At 33.4% G+C, this 19269-nt stretch overlaps 1 protein-coding gene and 3 pseudogenes across 1 annotated transcript; all 4 read left to right on the forward strand.

Moving 5' to 3' along the window:
* The first annotated feature begins 1490 nt into the window (after window positions 1–1490).
* On the forward strand, window positions 1491–4344 carry LOC102631284 (AAA-ATPase At3g50940-like; annotated as a pseudogene).
* Window positions 4345–5842: 1498 nt separating this feature from the next.
* Window positions 5843–8223, forward strand: LOC102609232 (AAA-ATPase At3g50940-like). The gene is made up of 2 exons (XM_006487165.3): window positions 5843–7103; window positions 7525–8223. The coding sequence occupies exons 1-2, from the start codon at window positions 6075–6077 to the stop codon at window positions 7960–7962; spliced, it is 1467 nt and encodes a 488-aa protein (XP_006487228.3). The 5' UTR covers window positions 5843–6074; the 3' UTR covers window positions 7963–8223.
* Window positions 8224–8633: 410 nt separating this feature from the next.
* On the forward strand, window positions 8634–9962 carry LOC127899237 (protein HYPER-SENSITIVITY-RELATED 4-like; annotated as a pseudogene).
* Window positions 9963–13497: 3535 nt separating this feature from the next.
* LOC127899238 (protein HYPER-SENSITIVITY-RELATED 4-like) lies at window positions 13498–17268 on the forward strand (annotated as a pseudogene).
* The last annotated feature ends 2001 nt before the right edge of the window (window positions 17269–19269 follow it).

Consider the following 19269-nt stretch of genomic DNA (forward strand, 5'->3'; position numbering starts at 1 on the left):
ATGACTATGTTGATGGTCTCATTCATGTGGGTAAAAGCCTATTTAGTCCATGTATTTTAAGATTAGTGTCAATTTAGTCTCCGTATTTTTAAAAATACCTTGAAACATCCATGTCGTTAAAGTATTGATACCCCTACCATTGTTTTTTATTTATTTGGCTTACTTTTACAATATTACCCTTTTATAACAATTTTTTTGTTTGGATATTAATAAAAATAAAATAATTAAATTACTAATTTAACCCTAAAAAATTAAAAAAAAATTATATTAATTTTTTTGCAAGCACCATTTGCACACTTGATATTTGCATACAATTTTTCACAATTAAAAATTAATATAATTTTTATTTTTATTTTTTAGGATTAAATTGGTAATTATTTTTTTTATTAATGTCCAAACAAAAAAATTATTATAAAAGGGTAATATTGTAAAAGTAAGCCAAAAGAAATAAAAAGTAACGGTAGGGGTATCAATACTTTAACGGCAGGGATGTTTCGAGGTATTTTTAAAAATACGGGGACTAAATGGACACTAATCTTAAAATATATGGACTAAATGGGCGTTTACCCCATTCATGTCATAAATTAATAATTTGATAAAAATAGAAATATAATTGACTATGGTATTTAAAAAGTATAACCTCATTATTATTTGTTTTTTATTGAAATATAAATTTATATTAGATCTATCTCTAATTTTTATTATTCATCTATAAGTTATGGGGTTAAATTGTGCAATCCCAATAAAAAATTACAAAGTATTATTGATATTTTGAGTGCTTACTTGTACGTAATATGTTCTAAAGTTATTGTATTATCCTTAGCTTGGTAAAATACAATAAACTTTTAGTTGAATAAATATATGTTCATTGAATAGTAAATGTACTCTACAAATAATAATTTTTTTATGATTATAACATTATTAATTTATAAAGATTATACTAATGTTAATTACATTCAATATTCTCTCTCTGCCTCTCTTCCTCCCTATATATATATAATAGTTTTTTTATCCAGGATTATAAAGTGTGGGAAACGCTCGGGAAAACTTTAAAACCGCGGGATTTTAAAGACTTAAAGCACTTAAATTGTACGGTTTATGCGTTTTTTCAAATGTTCCCGCACTTTAAAAATCCGGATTGGATATCCCGAGTTTAAGAATTTGTGGCATATGTTGTTTTTACGAAGACAAATTAATAATGCGATTTTAATAGAAATTTGAGTCAAATAAAGGTATAAGAAGAACTTAATTAATTCAAAATCTAAAGGGTAGTGTTATACCTAGCCATACTTTATCTAATGAAAATATACTTTAGCATGAAAGCTATCACGGGAGAAAACTACGTAGATGTAAAACTTTTTGACTCGTACACTTTGATATAATTACACAATGATCATATAACATAGATAGATAGTTATTTGTCTGGTCACTCTAATTCTAATTTTTGGGAAAGACAGAACTATAAAATTGATTTGAACTTGTCCATCAGATCAACTTTTAAAAAACATAAATTAAAATATAAAGATTAATTTAGGCCAGTTTATTCATGTAATTTTCCTATTTAGTTTAGGATTACTTGTTTAGCTGGTATTTGTTTCCCTTATCTATTTAGATCATAGAGCCTATATAAATATGCATAAAAATTCTCAAGAGTCATAAAACTTTAGATAGTATTTGTTTCCCTAACACTGTCCGATTCATCAAAGACAGGAGGAAGAAGATTGCGAAGAGAGGCGAATCAAGAAATGCTGAAGCGGGAGCATAGGCTGTAGTGAGTGCCATAATAGTAATACTAAGCCAGCTTCAAGGATCATATAATTGCATATCGTCTGCAATTTTCTTTCTTGACAGCGAAGAAACAAAGAGAACAACCAAAACCTCCTTTACCCTTTCATCCCCTTCAAATACTGTGCTCTTTCCCCCAAACCAAACAGTCCCACCACCACAAACAAGAGGAAAAAAAATGATTATGTTTTTGGACACTACCCAAATGCCATCCATAACAACCGTGATGTCTGTGGCTGCCTCTGCAGCTGCTACGTTTATGCTTATTCAATCTTACACTAGGCAATACTTGCCTGATGAGGTTAGCTCCTACTTTGATCAGAAATTCAAAAACTTTATTGCAAGAATTTACAGTGAGTTAACGCTTGTCATTGAAGAATATGACGATGGCCTCAACAGAAATAAACTATTTAAAGCGGCAAAGCTTTATCTTGAACCCAAAATCCCTCCCAATGTGAATAGAATTAAAATCAACTTGCCAAAGAAGGAATCCGAAGTTTCGCTTTCTGTTGAAAAGAATCAAGCGGTTTTTGATGTGTTTAATGGAGTTCGCCTAAAATGGAAGTTTGAGTTAAAACCAGCCCCGGATCAGGAGCTTTGCAATAATGGCAACTACATGTTTAAAGACCGTGTCCCCTGCTTTGAGCTGAGATTTCACAAGAAGCATAAAGAAACTGTCTTGGGTACTTATATACCTCATATCTTAAAAAAATCTAAAGAGTTAAGCAAGAAAAAGAAAACTTTGAAGCTTTTTACTTTGAACTGTAATAGGATAAATCACGATACACGGCAATCAGCAATCCTTGATCATCCATCCACTTTTGATACCCTGGCTATGGATACTGATATGAAGAAGATGATAATGGATGATCTTGAGAGGTTTCTAAAGAGGAAAGATTATTACAGGAGAGTAGGCAAGGCATGGAAACGCGGGTATTTGCTGTTCGGTCCTCCAGGGACCGGGAAATCAAGCTTGATTGCTGCCATGGCTAATTATCTCCATTTTGATGTCTATGACTTAGAGCTGTCTAGTGTGGAGGGAAATAAGCATTTAAGGAAGGTATTGATTGCCACAGAGAATAAGTCCATTCTGGTTGTGGGGGACATTGATTGTTGCACCGAGTTGCAGGACAGAAGTGCACAAGCCAGAACTGCAAGTCCTGATTGGCATAGTCCAAGACGTGATCAGGTAATTTTATCATCCTATCTTTTTTTCTTTACCTAATGATTCTTAATCCATGTTTAATACCAGTATTTATAGATGCTGCAAATCAGGAATTTGATTTTATTTGTAGAGAGGATTTTAGAAACTTTTGGTAATTTTGTCAATACGTAGCTAGAACCAGAGGATCTGAAACTTGTCGATGGCACCAGCCCAAAATATTCTAGTTAGATATTGAGAAAGTGAAAAAGTGTTTTGAAGTTCTAAATTATTCTACATAAAGTGGTTCCTCCAGATACCCTAGCAATAGGATTCCAATTTTTGGATTACTAATTCCTAGAGCAAAATCAATAGGAAATAGGAGGGATAATATAATCGAGCAGTCAATTTGTTACATTTTCCTTCAAAATATGATGCTCGAACTAGTAATATGGTTCTTAAGATTGTTCGAATCAACAAATCCTATATACATGCATGACTTAAATCACGTTTTGTTTCTCAATTTCAGATCACCTTATCAGGATTGTTAAACTTCACAGACGGATTGTGGTCCAGCTGTGGTGATGAGCGGATCATTGTATTCAAAACCAACCATAAGGACAGGCTTGATCCTGCTTTGCTGCGCCCTGGCCGCATGGATGTGCACATCCACATGTCATATTGCACTCCATGTGGGTTCAAAATTCTGGCCTCCAAGTACCTTGGGATCACAGAGCATCCACTTTTCTCGGAGGTTGAAGAGTTGATAGAGTAAACACAGGTGAGTCCAGCAGAAGTAGTTGCGCAGCTGATGAGGAATAAGGCACCTGAAATTACGCTAAGTGGCCTACTTGAGTTTCTTAAGATGAAGAAGAGGGACAACGATGAGATAGATGCTAAAGAAGCAGAGCAAAGAGCAATGGAAGCAAAAAGTATTCAAGAACTTCATGAGGAAACCAGTGAAGGAAAGAGTCAAGACATGATAAAGATTCATTAAATTTTTATGGTGGTTTACAGCAAGAAGTGGCCAGTTTGTAGTTAAAATCGGGGACTTACATCAGTTATCTACAGCATTTACATAATTGGGTAGTTTCTTTCAATTGAAAAATTTCTGACTTAGTATCTGCGAAATGTATGTTTTTGCTGCATTGTGGAATGATTAGAGATTATCAAGTAATTTGGAGAAGCAAGCTGTAATTTGTTGTAAGGCCGCTGGAAGACCTATGGTGTGTTTTTAATTTATTCTAAGTCTTTTTATTTTGCTTAACAATGCCGGATTAATAAATCCTAGTTGTTTTTCAACATTATAGGTACAACTCTGAGAGACTTCTGCATACAAACCATCATTGATGATAAACAATTTATTCATTCATTTGTTGTCTTTGTAAATGTACAAATGTTGCGTTTACTTGTCAGTAATCGGAATGGGCTTGAATCGAAATGTATTGGAATGGTAATTAGAATAAGTTGTTTACTTGACATATAGGAATTGAAATCGGAATGAATTAGATTGTAACAAGTTATTAAAAAGTACTTAATGAATTATTATTATAATTATTATTTTATATTTTAATTATAGTGATTATTTATTAAAAAGCTATTATTATTAATTATTGTTAATAATATATTAATTAATTAATTTTAAAATTAATTAATTAATTATAATTATAATTATTATAAAATATATTAATTATTGTGATTGTTTATTCAAAAATTATAATTATTAATATATTATTGTTAAATATATATTAATAAATTAATTAATAGTAATAATTATATTTATAATTAGTATAATAGTATATTAACTAATTGATAATGATAATAATATATGAATTAGTTAAAATAATTATATTAATAATTATTAAAATTATTAATTAATTTATTATAATTATTAATTTATTATTGTTAATAATATACTAAAATATTAATTAATAGTAATAATTATATTAATTAATAATATATATTAATTAATTAAAATAATTATATTAGTAATTATTATAATAGTATATTAATTATTGTGATTATTTATCAAAAATTATAATTATTAATAACTATTGTTAATAATATATTAATTAATTTATTAATTAATTATAATAATATATTGATTAATTGTAAATGAGGACAATATATGCATTTTTAATTTTGGGGAGGGCAAAATAGTCATTCTTAGGAATGGGAGATTCATTCCCACCTCCCTTAGGAATGAATTTCTCATTCTTCATTTCTAAATTGTGGTGGGTCACATGATTCCGATTTATATTCCCAACTCTATTTTACGAAATAAACGTTGTCAATAATTCTGATTTTGGATTCCGATCCCTTAATTCGAGAAGTAAACACAACATTATAGGTACAGCTCTGACGTACAAACCATCATTGATGATAAACAATCTACTGATTCATTTGCTCTCTTTGTAAATGTACAAAGTGTGAAAATTTTCTTAGATGAGAATCACTTCTCACAGTTTAATAATCAATTTTAACCAATATCTTAAGTTGTGTTTGATGTGGTTTATTAATTCTTTTTATTAACCAATTTGCTTCATTTCTCCCTAACCAATTTATACCGTGGCTTTAAAAGTAAATAAGTTGAAATGAAGGTTCACAAAATTAATGCCTGAAAACTTGCTCAAGAAGCAGGGTTCACAAAATTAATGCCTGAAAACTTGCTCAAAAAGGACTGTTTACTTGGAAACTTGCTCAAGAAGGACCACTAATTTTTGTTTTCTAGCTAAATTTTAAAGAAAGCGGAATCTATGTACTTTTTTTCTTAAACATTTTCAACCTTTGAAGTTATTTCAGGACACCTTATTTGAGAAGGAAACATTTTTTTAATGGAACCAAGTTGAAATGAAAGTCTAAAGTAGTGTTTCCCACGTGATAGTCAACTGAGGTCTCTTGGTCACAAAGAAAAGCAACAACGAAAAGATCAAATGAACGGAAGCCTACAAAACCAGGCAAAACAAACACATTCTCACACTCACACTCACTCCAACATTGTTAAAAACTCACCACTGTCTTTCATTTTCCTCACAAACTAAACAGCCCCAGTTACCTGCATCATCTAACCTCAAAAATCCATAATTTTCTCTCAAACCAAACATCCCCAATCCTCCCCCCCCCCCCCCCCACTCACAACAAAAAAAAAATGATTTTTAACACTACCCAAATGCCATCAACTAGGACCATTGTATCCGCAGCTGCCTCTACAACAGCTACATTTATGGTCATTCGATCCATTGCTCGCGATTACTTGCCTCGTGAGGTTCAATCTTACTTTGCTCTGAAGCTCAGAGATTTTATTTCAAGGTTTTCTAACGAGTTAACGCTTGTCATTGATGAATATGATGGTGGCCTCAACCAAAACAAGCTCTTTAAAGCTGCAAAGCTTTATCTTGAACCCAAAATCCCTCCCAATGTGAAGAGAATCAAAATCAATTTGCCAAAGAAAGAAACTAATATTTCACTTTCTGTTGAGAAAAATGAAGAGATTGTTGATGTCTTTAATGGGGTTCACTTAAAATGGAAGTTTGAGTCAAAATCAACTCCATCTGAGGTTATCAACAATAGGCCATTTAATGGTTATAGGGTTAAAACTGATGCTGCATACTTTGAGCTGAGCTTTCACAAGAAAAATAAAGACTTTGTTTTACGTACTTACATACCTCATGTCTTGAAGAAGTCTAAAGAAATAAGCCAGAAAAAGAAAACTTTGAAGCTTTTTACTTTGGGGTCTCAAAGAGGACTGATTGGTGATAAATCAATATGGCAATCAGTGAATCTTGATCATCCGGCGACTTTTGATACATTGGCTATGGATTTTGATATGAAGAAGATGATAATGGATGATCTTGAGAGGTTTCTGCAGAGGAAGGAGTTTTATCGAAGAGTAGGCAAGGCATGGAAACGTGGGTATTTACTGTATGGTCCACCAGGGACTGGCAAATCAAGCTTAATCGCGGCCATGGCTAATTATCTCAAATTTGATGTCTATGACTTGGAGTTGTCTAATCTTCTGGGAAATAATGATTTAAGGCATATTTTGATTGCCACAGAGAACAAGTCCATTCTGGTTGTGGAGGACATTGATTGCTGCATTGAGTTGCAGGACAGGCTTTCGCGGGCAAGGGCTGCAAATCCTGATTTTCTCATAGCAGGATATGAACAACAAAAACAGGTAATCTTATCATCCTACATTTCTTTATTTTAACTTAATAATTCTTAATACTGTAAAATGATCAGTACCGTACATGTTGTATAGCTAAGCTAAGCCATTCCAGGTTTAACACCAGGATATAAGTTTGCAAATCAGAGAATTTGTTGTCAGTTATTTTTTGTAGTCATTTACATGATTTTTATTGAGAAGTTTCTGGCGATTTTAATTTCCTAGTTCTAGGATAGCAAAGATATGCACATGAGAAACTGTAGAATGTTGCCTGTATGTAGACAAAGTTCACCCATCTAAAAACGGGTGTTCTGCTATGCTTCACCAGGTAATGGTTTGGACCTGTAAAATGGCTAAGGCTGTTCTTATCAACAAAACATATAAATATATATCCCTGACTTGGCCACATTTTTTTTTTCCTCCCTTTTTTCAGTATCATATAACCTTATCAGGATTGTTAAACTTCATCGATGGATTGTGGTCAAGCTGTGGAGATGAGCGAATCATAATATTCACAACAAATCATAAAGAAAGGCTAGACCCTGCTTTGTTGCGCCCCGGTCGCATGGACATGCACATTAACATGTCCCACTGCACTCCAAGTGGGTTCAAAATGCTGGCCTCCAACTACCTTGGGATCGCAGAGCATCCACTTTTCGTGGAGATTGAAAAGCTGATAGCGACAGCAAAGGTGACTCCTGCGGATGTAGCTGAGCAGCTGATGAGGAATGAGGCGCCTGAATTTGCACTAAGTGGCCTGATTGAGTTTCTTGAGTCTAAGAAGAGAGCTAATGATGGTAGTGAAGCCAAAGAAGCAGAGGAGAGAGCTGTGCAGGCTGAGAAGAAAGTTCTCGAAATCTCGGAGGAATAAATGAGACAAGCTAATTAAAGATTCAGTAAATAATTTTATAGAGGCTTGCAAGAAGCAATAGTTTGTGGAGTTTGTAGACTTTTATCTATAACACACATACTGGGGCAGTTTAATTTCCTTGAAAACTCCCTTATTGTGACAGGGTTAGCTTGGAATCTTGCTATCATTTCATGCATGAAAATGATATTATCTATGACTTTATATCAATGAAAAGTTAGGTTGGTGTGTCATTATGTATAAATTCTATATTTGTTCTCACAACATTATTATTATTATGGGCACGGCTTTGGGAGCCATCGTTGATTGAGATGATAATTTAAAAAAAAAAAAATTTGATAGTACTCATGCGGAAAAACAGGATAAATATGTCAAAGGAATTAATAAAGAATATAATTAAAAATTAGATTGACAAATTTCATAATTAACCACTTAGTTATGATAAATAAGCAGAAGTAGGATCAAATCTTAACTTCCCAACTAACTATTTACCAGTAATTCAACGTGATCTATTTTGTAACTAACAATTTCTCCCAATTACATGCTTTTCACCAATTACTCAACTAACCCATCTTTCATCCTCTAGATTAAATAAATCAAAAGTAAGGAGCAGATTATGATCAACTTATAGAAACTCTATCTTATAGCTTAATCACCGTTAGATAATTAAAAAGTCAACAATATTAATAAAATCGATCATTCATCGGTGATTAAACTGTAAGGTACTGTGCTACAAAGTACTGTAGTCACCCGCCAGAAACCAAGATATCGATATTAATTAAAAAAAGAAAATGAAGAGCGACCAAAACCATAAATCAAAAGCCCTACTTGATATCATTTTGTTTTACATTTTTTCTTGGAAACCAAACAAACCCCAGCAGGCAAAAATGCACGACAAGAAGAAGTTTTTAGCGCAACCCAAAAGCCATCCACGAGACCGTGGTCTCTGCAGCGGCTTCTGCAGCTGCCGCGGCTATGGTACTTCGAGAAAACTCCTTTGTTCTTAAACTGAAAGATTTCTTTTCAAGATTCTCAAATGAGTTAACCTTAGTCATTGAACAATTTGATGATAGCAGCATTAATCAAACCGAGCTCTTTAAAGCTGCAAAGCTTTATCTTGAACCCGGAATCCCACCCTATGTTAAAAGAATCAAAATCAATTTGCCAAACAAGGAGACCAAGATTTTATCCTCCGTTGAAAAAAAAATAAAGAAATTGTTGATATCTTTAATGGGGTTCAATTAAAATGGAAGCTTGGTTCAAAACAAGCCCAAGAACAGGTGTTTTGAGTAAAGGAATAAGCAAGCAAAAGAAGACTTTGAAGCTTTTTACTTTAAAGGACAGGATGTACGGAGGGAGAGACTTATGGCAATCTGTGAATCTTTGATCATCCAGCCACTTTCGATACACTGGCAATGGATTCTAATATGAAGCACATGAAAATGGATGATCTTGAGAGGTTTGTGAAGAGGAAAGAGTTTTATAGAAATGTAGGCAGAGCATGGAAACGCGGGTATTTGTTATACAGTCCTCCAAGAACAGGGAAGTCCAGCTTGACTGCAGCCATGGCTAATTATCTCAATTTTGATGTCTGTGACCTGGAGTTGACTACTCTCAGAGATAATACGAAGTTAAGGAATGTGTTGATTGCCACAGAGAATAAGTCCATTCTTGCTGTGGAGGACATTGATTGTTCTATTAATTTGCAAGGCAGGCATTCACAGGCAAAGACTTTGAATCCTGTGAACTCTAATGCAATCAAACCAGTAACAAATGTCAATCAAGAACCAAAAGTGACCTTATCAGGATTGCTAAACTTCATAGATGGAGTCTGTCGAGCTGTGGAGATGAGAGGATCACAATATTCACAACTAATCATAAAGACAGACTTGACCCTCAATTTATTGTTGCGACCGGGTTGCATGGACATGCACATTCATATGTCCTATTGCACTCCATGTGGGTTGAAAATGCTGGCCTCAAACTACTTTTGTAACGCCTAATTCCATCATTTTAGATTATGGAAATTCGGTTTTTATTAGAAAACATATACGGCATAACACTTATTAATAAGTATATTAAAATTATAAGTAGGGTTATTCGTGGGATAAATTTTGGAAAAAAGTTTATTTTTCTAAATTTAATAGCGCTTTTTAAGACTCCATATAAATTACGCTATTACTCATACCATGAATTCAAACTTTTGTTTAGGAGAGAATCATAATGGTTGATAAGTTTACTCTTCTTATTTTCCACATGTTTTCCTATCACTTTATTTAGGATTTTAATTTGCATGATTTTAAATTGCTACATATCATAATACATGATTTAGGATGTATTTAAGTTCTGTTTAGGGCTCTGATTTTTTGTTGAGTCTTATTAACCAATCTTTGATGCATTGACGAGAGTGAACAAAAAGAAACGGAGCAAAGAGCACTGGCAATAGAAAGTAGTACTGAAAAATATGATTAGGAAACCGATTATGAAGAATCTGACAACGAGGAGTAAATTTTAGTTAAAATTGAGGACTCATCTTAGTCATCTGTACCATCCACATAACTGGCTAGTTACTTTTAATTGGAATTATCTATGACTTGGTATTTATGAAAATTATATTTTTGCGGCAATTTGTTATGACTTATGATCATGCATAACAAGAGGTAAATTTTTGTGGTACATTTTTGTAGATCGTAAGCTATAGTTGTTCAACTCCAATTGAAAACATAGCTTCATATATGAAAATTAGGCACATCCTATTCCTACGAATATCCTCAGCCAGCACATAGAAACGTTGTAAATGTGCACTCAAAATGCCGTCATATCGAAATTTTGAAGAGTTCAATAATTCTTTTTAAAATTTTAGTCTATGTCGACATTACAAGATGAGAAAATAAAACGGCATCTTAGGTGAAAACTTTTGTTGTTCAATAAATAAAAACGAAAGTAGATATAAGGAATATAAGAAAATAGAATTTCATTAAAGTGAAAGTGAAACTGTTAAAGCATATTTGAAAAAAATGAGGTGATGAGATCCTCACCATTGGACCAATGAGTGGTCCGTTAATTTATTTTGAGTTGAATTATAATTTCTCAAAACAATCCAATCCTAAACTTTTTATTCCTCAATCTAACACACCGTTAGACATAATTTGCATTTTTCTTTTGAAATATATCCCTAACATAGTAACATTATGCAATGTTAACTTGCACGATATTGTTGTTATTGTTATCATCATTATTTTACTTATGCTAAAAGAAAATTGCATTATTTTTAAGAAAAATTATAATAAGACATATTTCATGTCACATAATATTAGAATAAATTTGCTCATCAAATTACTTATATAAGAAAAACCAAATTCATAAACTGGAGTTCTCTCAAAAAATACAAAAAGCTTGCAAAAAAATACCTTAAATACAGTAAATAGACTCTTCTCGATCCCTATCTGAAAGGTATAGTATAACCTTTATAAATTAATGTTCGACAAAGTAATAACCTCTGTTATGTAATAATTTTTTTTTTGTCCCAACTTGGGCTAATAGCTAGGCTATATTAATAAGTTTTTTATAAAAAAAAAATTCTTATGATATAACTCTGTTGATGGTCTCATTCATGTCATAAAATAATAATTTGATAAAAATAGAAATATAATTGACTATGGTATTTAAAAAATATAACCTCATAATAATAATAATATTATTATTATTAATTGAAATATAAATTTATATTAGATCTATCTCTAATTTTTATTATTCATCTATAAGTTATAGGGTTAACTTGTACAATCGCAATAAAAAATTACAAAGTATTATTGATACTTTGAGTGCTTACTTGTACGTAATATGTTCTAAAGTTATTGTATTATCCTTAGATTGGTAACATACAATAAATTTTTAGTTGAATAAATATATGTTCATTGAATAGTAAATGTACTTTACAAATAATAAATTTTTTTATGATTATAACACTATTAATTTATAAAGATTATACTAATGTTAATTACATTCAATATTCTCTCTCTGCTTCTCTCCCTCCCTATATATATATAACAATTTTTTTATCCAGGATCATAAAGTACAGGAAACACTCAGAAAAACTTTAAGACCGCGGGATTTTAAAGACTTAAAGCACTTAAACTGTACGGTTTATGCGTTTTTCTAACTGTTCCCACACTTTAAAAATCCAGATTGGATATCCCGAGTTTAAGAATTTGTGGCATATGTTATTTTTACGAAGACAAATTAATAATGCGATTTTAATAGAAATTTGAGTCAAATAAAGGTATAAGAAGAACTTGATTAATTCAAAATCTAAAGGGTAGTGTTATACCTAACCATACTTTATCTAATGAAAATATACTTTAGCATGAAAGCTATCACGGGAGAAAACCACGTAGATGTAAAACTTTTAGACTCGTACACTCTGACATAATTAGACAATGATCATATAATATAGATAGATAAATATTTAGCTGGTCACTCTTATTCTAATTTTTGGGAAGGAGAGAATTATAAAATTGATTTGAACTTGTCCATCAGATCAACTTTTAAAAAACATAAATTAAAATATAAAGATTATTTTAGGCCAGTTTATTCATGTAATTTCCTATTTAGTTTAGGATTACTTGTTTAGCTGGCATTTGTTTCCCTTATCTATTTAGGTCATAGAGCCTATATAAATATGCATAAAATTTCTCAAGTCATAAAACTTTAGATAGTATTTGTTTCCCTAACACTGTCCGATTCATCAAAGACAGGAGGAAGAAGATTACGAAGAGAGGCGAATCAAGCAATGCTGAATCGGGAGTATAGGCTGTAGTGAGTGCCATAATAGTAATACTAAGCCAGCTTCAAGGATCATATAATTGCATATCGTCTGCAATTTTCTTTCTTGACAGTGAAGAAACAAAGAGAACAACCAAAACCTCCTTTACCTTTTCATCCCCTTCAAATACTGTGCTTTTTCCCACAAACCAAACAGTCCCACACCCACAAACAAGAGAAAAAAAATGTTTATGTTTTAAAGTAAATAAGTTGAAATGAAGGTTCACAAAATTAATGCTTGAAAACTTGCTCAAGAAGGACCATTTATTGTTTTGTTTTCTAGCTAAATTTTAGAGAAAGCGGAATCTATGTACTTTTTTTCTTTACATTTTCAACCTTTCAAGTTATTTCAGGACACCTTAATTGAGAAGGAAACACTTTTTAGTGGAGTCAAGATGAAATGAACGTCTGAAGCAGTGCTTCCCACGTTACGGACCTTACGGTCAACTGAGGTCTCTTGGTGACAAAGAAAAGCAATGAAGAAAAGATGAAATGGACAGTAACCTATAATGGAAAGCAAAACAAACACATTCTCACAATCAGTCACTCCAAGTCTCCAACATTGTTAGAAACTCACCACTGTCTTTCATTTTCCTCACAAACTAAACAGCCCCAGTTACCTGCATCATCTACCTTAAAAATCCATAATTTTCTCTCAAACCAAACATCCCCAGTTCCCCAAAAAAAAAAAAAATTATTTTTAACACTACCCAAATGCCATCAACTAGGACCATTGTATCCGCAGCTGCCTCTACAACAGCTATATTTATGGTCATTCGATCCATTGCTCGCGATTACTTGCCTCGTGAGGTTCAATCTTACTTTGCTTTGAAGCTCAGAGATTTTATTTCAAGTTTTTCTAACGAGTTAACCTTTGTCATTGATGAATACGATGATGGCCTCAACCAAAACAGGCTCTTTAAAGCTGCAAAGATTTATCTTGAACCCAAAATCCCTCCCAATGTAAAGAGAATCAAAATCAATTTGCCAAAGAAAGAAACTAATACTTCACTTTCTGTTGAGAAAAATGAAGAGATTGTTGATGTCTTTAATGGGGTTCACTTAAAACGGAAGTTGAGTCAAAACCAACCCCACGTGAGGCTATCAACAAAAGGCCAATTACTACAGGTTATAGGGTTAAAGCTCATGCTGCATGCTTTGAGCTGAGTTTTCACAAGAAAAACAAAGACTTTGTTTTACGTAATTACATACCACATGTCTTGAAGAAGTCTAAAGAAATAAGCCAGAAAAAGAAAACTTCGAAACTTCTTACTTTGGGGTCTCATAGAGGAGTATGGCAATCAGTGAATCTTGATCATCCGGCGACTTTTGATACATTGGCTATGGATTTTGATATGAAGAAGACGATAATGGATGATCTAGAGAGGTTTCTGCAGAGGAAGGAATTTTATCGAAGAGTAGGCAAGGCATGGAAACGTGGGTATTTACTGTATGGTCCTCCAGGGACTGGCAAGTCAAGCTTGATTTGCGGCCATGGCTAATTATCTCAATTTCTATATCTATGACTTGGAGTTGTCTAATCTTCGGTGGCGTAATGGTGTGCGTTGATGGTGGGGTGGCTAATTGGTAGAAAACAGTGATTGGAGTGCCCGTGTGGATACTTGATGGATGGACCGAAGTTACTTGGCTATTCGTTGCTTTTGTTAAAGGTCATAGGCCCGTGTGTTGTCGGCCTTCTTTTGAAAGGAAGGCATTGTAATTGGTTAGTCGGTTTGCACTTTAAAGTAGGTGAGTCGGTGGTTTAATTTAAACAATTTGTTTTGATTATGGTTTGGTTTACGTAGTTTTGTGTTTGTCAATCCTTGTAGTTTGTTGTGATTGGTGGATTTCAATTAGTTATCAAATTTAGTTTATTGGAAGGAATTTGAAGAAGTTGAATTAATATTCGGTTTCCCGCTCAGTGTTTGGCTATAAATATGTGTTGATCGGCTTCATTTTGGGAGCAGGAGAGCAGGATCGTAGAGGTTAGAGAGAGAATGGAGAGGAAAGGTATGTGTGGTTCTCATTTGAGTTTCAGTAAGGGGTGGATGCATAGTATAGTTTCTGAAATATGTGAGCATGATTTTGTGTTTGTATTAATCCCTTTTAATATGGAGAGGATGGAGTTAGTTGAGTTTTTCCGTAGACGTGGGTATTTGATATCGAATGGCCGTTCTCTTCCCTATGCTCATGGCCGTTCTCTTCCCTATGCTCATGGCGTTGATTATGGGATGGTGGATAGTGATGATGAAGACGCTGAGTGTGGGTTTGATTTTAGTAATTGGTCTGTTGAGAAGAACCGTAACACTGTAATATCATTGAGTGATTGGTGTGATGATAATGGCAACATGGAGGTTGTGGATGTTAATTTAGATGGAAACTATGGGGTAATTAATATTGATATGGATCGGTTTTTCATGAAGTTTGATAAGCATTTAGTTGTATTCATTAATGATTATGATGTTGAATTAGCTAAATGTAAAGCTTATGTAATCGATTGTAATAAGTTTTATAATTAATGAAAGTTAATAATATTAATGATATTATTAGAGATTATTATAAGTGTGATGTAAATGGGGGCATAAGTGTGCCCGTATTCAGTTTTGTAAAGAATGTTGTAAGGTTATTGGTGGTGTTCCAGATGGATGTAATGTCGAAATTTGTAAGGAATGAATGTTTGTTGAACAATGTGTGAACGTTATGGATTGTTTGTATATCATTTGGTTTATGTTAGCAATTTAACGAAATGTTCAAGAATGAAAAAAAAAAAACGTATCAAATAACACTTAGCTTACATTCGAAGAGTTGAGGGCTTTGTCCCGTACTCGAGTCCAGGAATGGAGTGGAAACAAACGAAGAGTGACCATAACACATGACCTCCAGGGCATGTATGCAAGGGTGGTCCATTCGTTTATGCCTCCTAATGCTTCTATTGTTAGTGTTTGCTTCTTTGGGAAAGAATGAATGATTTGAAAGAAAAAGGAAACAATTAAATTAATATAATACATTCTGTCTGGTGATAATACGGTTTTTCTTGTGAGTCTGCCGTTATTATCGTATTCATTTGATGTACATGGTTTGAAATTAGCAAATACAATTATATGTGGTATTTTTATCCAAGCACTACGACTGAAATATTTTATTTTGCTTATGATGCCTTGTTTGAGACATTTAAGAAATCTGTAGCTGATTGAGTCTTCTGTTGATCTGGCACAGTCGAATATGGCTATGTCTGGTTGTTCGTCATATGCTTGAGCTAAGTCTTTGTACGCACCTCCTGTTGTATACCATGCGTTGTAATTTAGTGCGATCCACTTGGCAAATGCTGATTTGCCTGTATTTCCTTGTTCGATCGTCTGGTTCTTGGTATGTACTGATTGCCACAGAGAACAAGTCCATTCCGGTTGTGGAGGACATTGATTGTTGCATTGACCGGCAGGACAGGCTTTCACGGGCAAGGGCTACAAATCCTGATGTTCTCATACCAGGATATGAACAACAACAAAATGAGGTAATATTATCATCCAACATCTCCTTATTTTAACTTAATAATTCTTAATACTGTAAAATGATCAGTACCGTACGTGTTTCTAATTGTCCATAGTGAAACTGATTCCCCTGGTATAGCTAAGATGAGCCGGTCCATGTTTAACACCAGGATATAAGTTTGCAAATCAGGAAATTTGTTGTCAGTTATTTTTTGTATTCATTTACATGGTTTTTATTGAGAGGGTTGGATCTGTAAAATGGCTATGGCTATTCTTATCAACAGCAAATCATATGTATATAATCCCTGACTTGGCCACATTTTTTTCCCTCCCTTTTTTCAGTATGTTATAACCTTATCAGGATTGTTAAACTTCATTGATGGATTGTGGTCAAGCTGTGGAGACGAGCGGATCATAATATTCACAACCAATCATAAAGACAGGCTTGACCCTGCTTTGTTGCGCCCCGGTCGTATGGATATGCATATCCACATGTCATACTGCACTCCACGTGGGTTCAAAATGCTGGCCTCCAACTACCTTGGGATCACAGAGCATCCACTTTTCGTGGAGATTGAAAAGCTGATAGAGACAGCAAAGGTGACGCCTGCGGATGTAGCTGAGCAGCTGCTGAGGAATGAGGCGCCTGAACTTGCACTAAGTGGTCTGACTGAGTTTCTTGAGACTAAGAAGAGAGCTAATGATGATGGTGAAGCCAAAGAAACAGAGGATTGGGCTAGGCAGAAACTTCTCGAACGCTTTAAAATGTAATCAATGAGACAAGCTAGAGATTCAGTAGATTTTATGAGACTTGCTAGAAGCAGTAGTTTATGGAGTTTGCAGTACTTTTACCTATAACATACGTACCGGGGCAGTTTAAATTCCTTAAAAACTCACTTATGGTGGCAGGGTTTTGCTTGGAATCCTGCTATATCATTCCATGGATGAAAATGATATTATCTATGACTTTATATATCAATGAAAAGTTTGGTTGGTGCATCATTATGTATGAATATGTCATAAGGAATTAATGAAGAATATAATTGAAAATTTGATTTACAAAAGTTCATAATTAACCATTTAATTATGACAATTAAGCAGAACTGCAGAAGAGGGTTAAATCTTAACTTCCCAACTAACTATTTGCCACTAATTCAACGTGATCTATTTTGTTAACTACCAATTTCTCCCAATTACATGCTCTTCACCAACTACACAACAAACTCATCTTTCATCCTTTAGATCAAATAAATCAAAAGTAAGTAACAGATTGTGATAAGTCATAAGATCACCGTTAGATAATTAAAGAAGTCAACACTATTAATGAAATCTAATCATTTAACGGTGATTAAACTGTAAGCTACTGTACTACAAAGTATACTTTGAGTCGCCCGCCAAAAACCAAGAAGTCGGTATTAATAAAAATAATAATAATAATTAAAAAAAAAAAGGAAGAAGAAGAGGAGGAGCGACCAAAGCCCATAAATTAAAAGCCCTACTTGGTATCATTTTCTTTACCGCCTTAAAACCCCATCTTTGTTTTACATTTTTTCAGGCAAAAATGCGCGACCAGAAGAAGTTTTTTTAGCGAAACCCGAGTGCCATCCACGACGACCACGGTATCTGCAGCAGCTTCTGCAGCAGGCACGGTATGGTAAACAGACTTGACCCTGCATATATTGTTGCGATCGAGTTGTATGGACATGCACATTCATATGTCTTATTGCACTCCATTTCGGTTCAAAATGCTGGCCTCAAACTACTTTGGGATCACAGAGTATCCACTCCTCACAGAGATTGAAGAGTTGAAAGAGAAAGCAAATGTGACTCCAGCAGATGTAGTTGAGCAGCTAATGAGGAATAAAGTACCCGAAATTGCACTTAGAGGCCTAACTGATGTCCTTGAGATTAAGCAGACGGAAAATGATGAAAGTAAAGCCAAAGAAGCAAAAGAAGAGAGAGCGGATGACGCACCAAATTGAAAGGAAAGCCAATGTCATATGTTGGGAAAGTGACTACCACAACTAGTTGCAAATTAAGCGGAAACAAAACTCTTTCTCTCTTTATGTGATTAAAATAGGATACGTATCATAAATAAATAAATAGAAAATAAATCGATATAATCCAAAGTAAAAAAAAAAACCAACCACAGAGACGTACATTTTTACGTGGAAAACCCAAAACAAGAAAAACCACAGAATTATAGTCCGATATAATCTTCCACTATATTAATGAGATTACAACATAAATTATTCTCTAAATAATACTAGAGGCTGCCAACATCAATAAATCTCAATATTCTTCACTTACAGTAATAATCTAATATCTATTTTTTTAATAAGTGGGCATCTCAAATAATAGCCAACGAGACGATAAAATAAAAATCAAGACCAGTAAAATTATAAAGGATAATACTAAGAACTTACCCTCAAAATTAAAAAAAAAACAAAGTTAATTTCACCTTCCGACCGTCCAATTAAAGATTGAAACTGAAACCCTCAAATTTAATATTGTGTCATTGTTCACTCTTCTCTCTTTCTTTCACTCTCTCTCTCTCTCGTCTTTTTCTTCTCCACAAAAGTTGATGCGGCCTCCATTTATTCTTCTTTAAACAGCCACGTTTTCAAAACCTAATGCGTGGCAAATTTCATCTAAGTCCAAAGCTTAGTAATAATTGCAAATCAAGCAAACCTATTTGGGTGTGATGGTACCCAGAGAGTACGTCATTGCCCGTCCATTGAGATCCGAATACGATGAGATTATTTCCCTGAGTACTTGTTTAGTGATGATTTTCATTTTTGTATATTCTATATGATATTGTGATATGATTTCCATGATTATTATGTATGATCGTTATATATGTTTTTCATGGTTAGTAATCTGATTTAAATGTTAAATGATTTATTACTGGTTTCTCGCATATGGTTTGATGAAATCGTGTTTGGAATAATATGATTATTTTTTTTAAAGTAAGAATTAATTTTCAAAAACTACTATC

This window comes from Citrus sinensis, chromosome 8 (assembly GCF_022201045.2).
Source record: "Citrus sinensis cultivar Valencia sweet orange chromosome 8, DVS_A1.0, whole genome shotgun sequence".
NCBI lineage: Eukaryota > Viridiplantae > Streptophyta > Magnoliopsida > Sapindales > Rutaceae > Citrus > Citrus sinensis.

Coding starts and splice junctions, on each gene's coding strand:
- LOC102609232 (XM_006487165.3), top strand. CDS start 6,075: ATGATTTTTAACACTACCCAAATGCCATCAACTAGGACCATTGTATCC. Junction 7,104..7,524: donor GATATGAACAACAAAAACAG/GTAATCTTATCA, acceptor CCCTTTTTTCAG/TATCATATAACCTTATCAGG.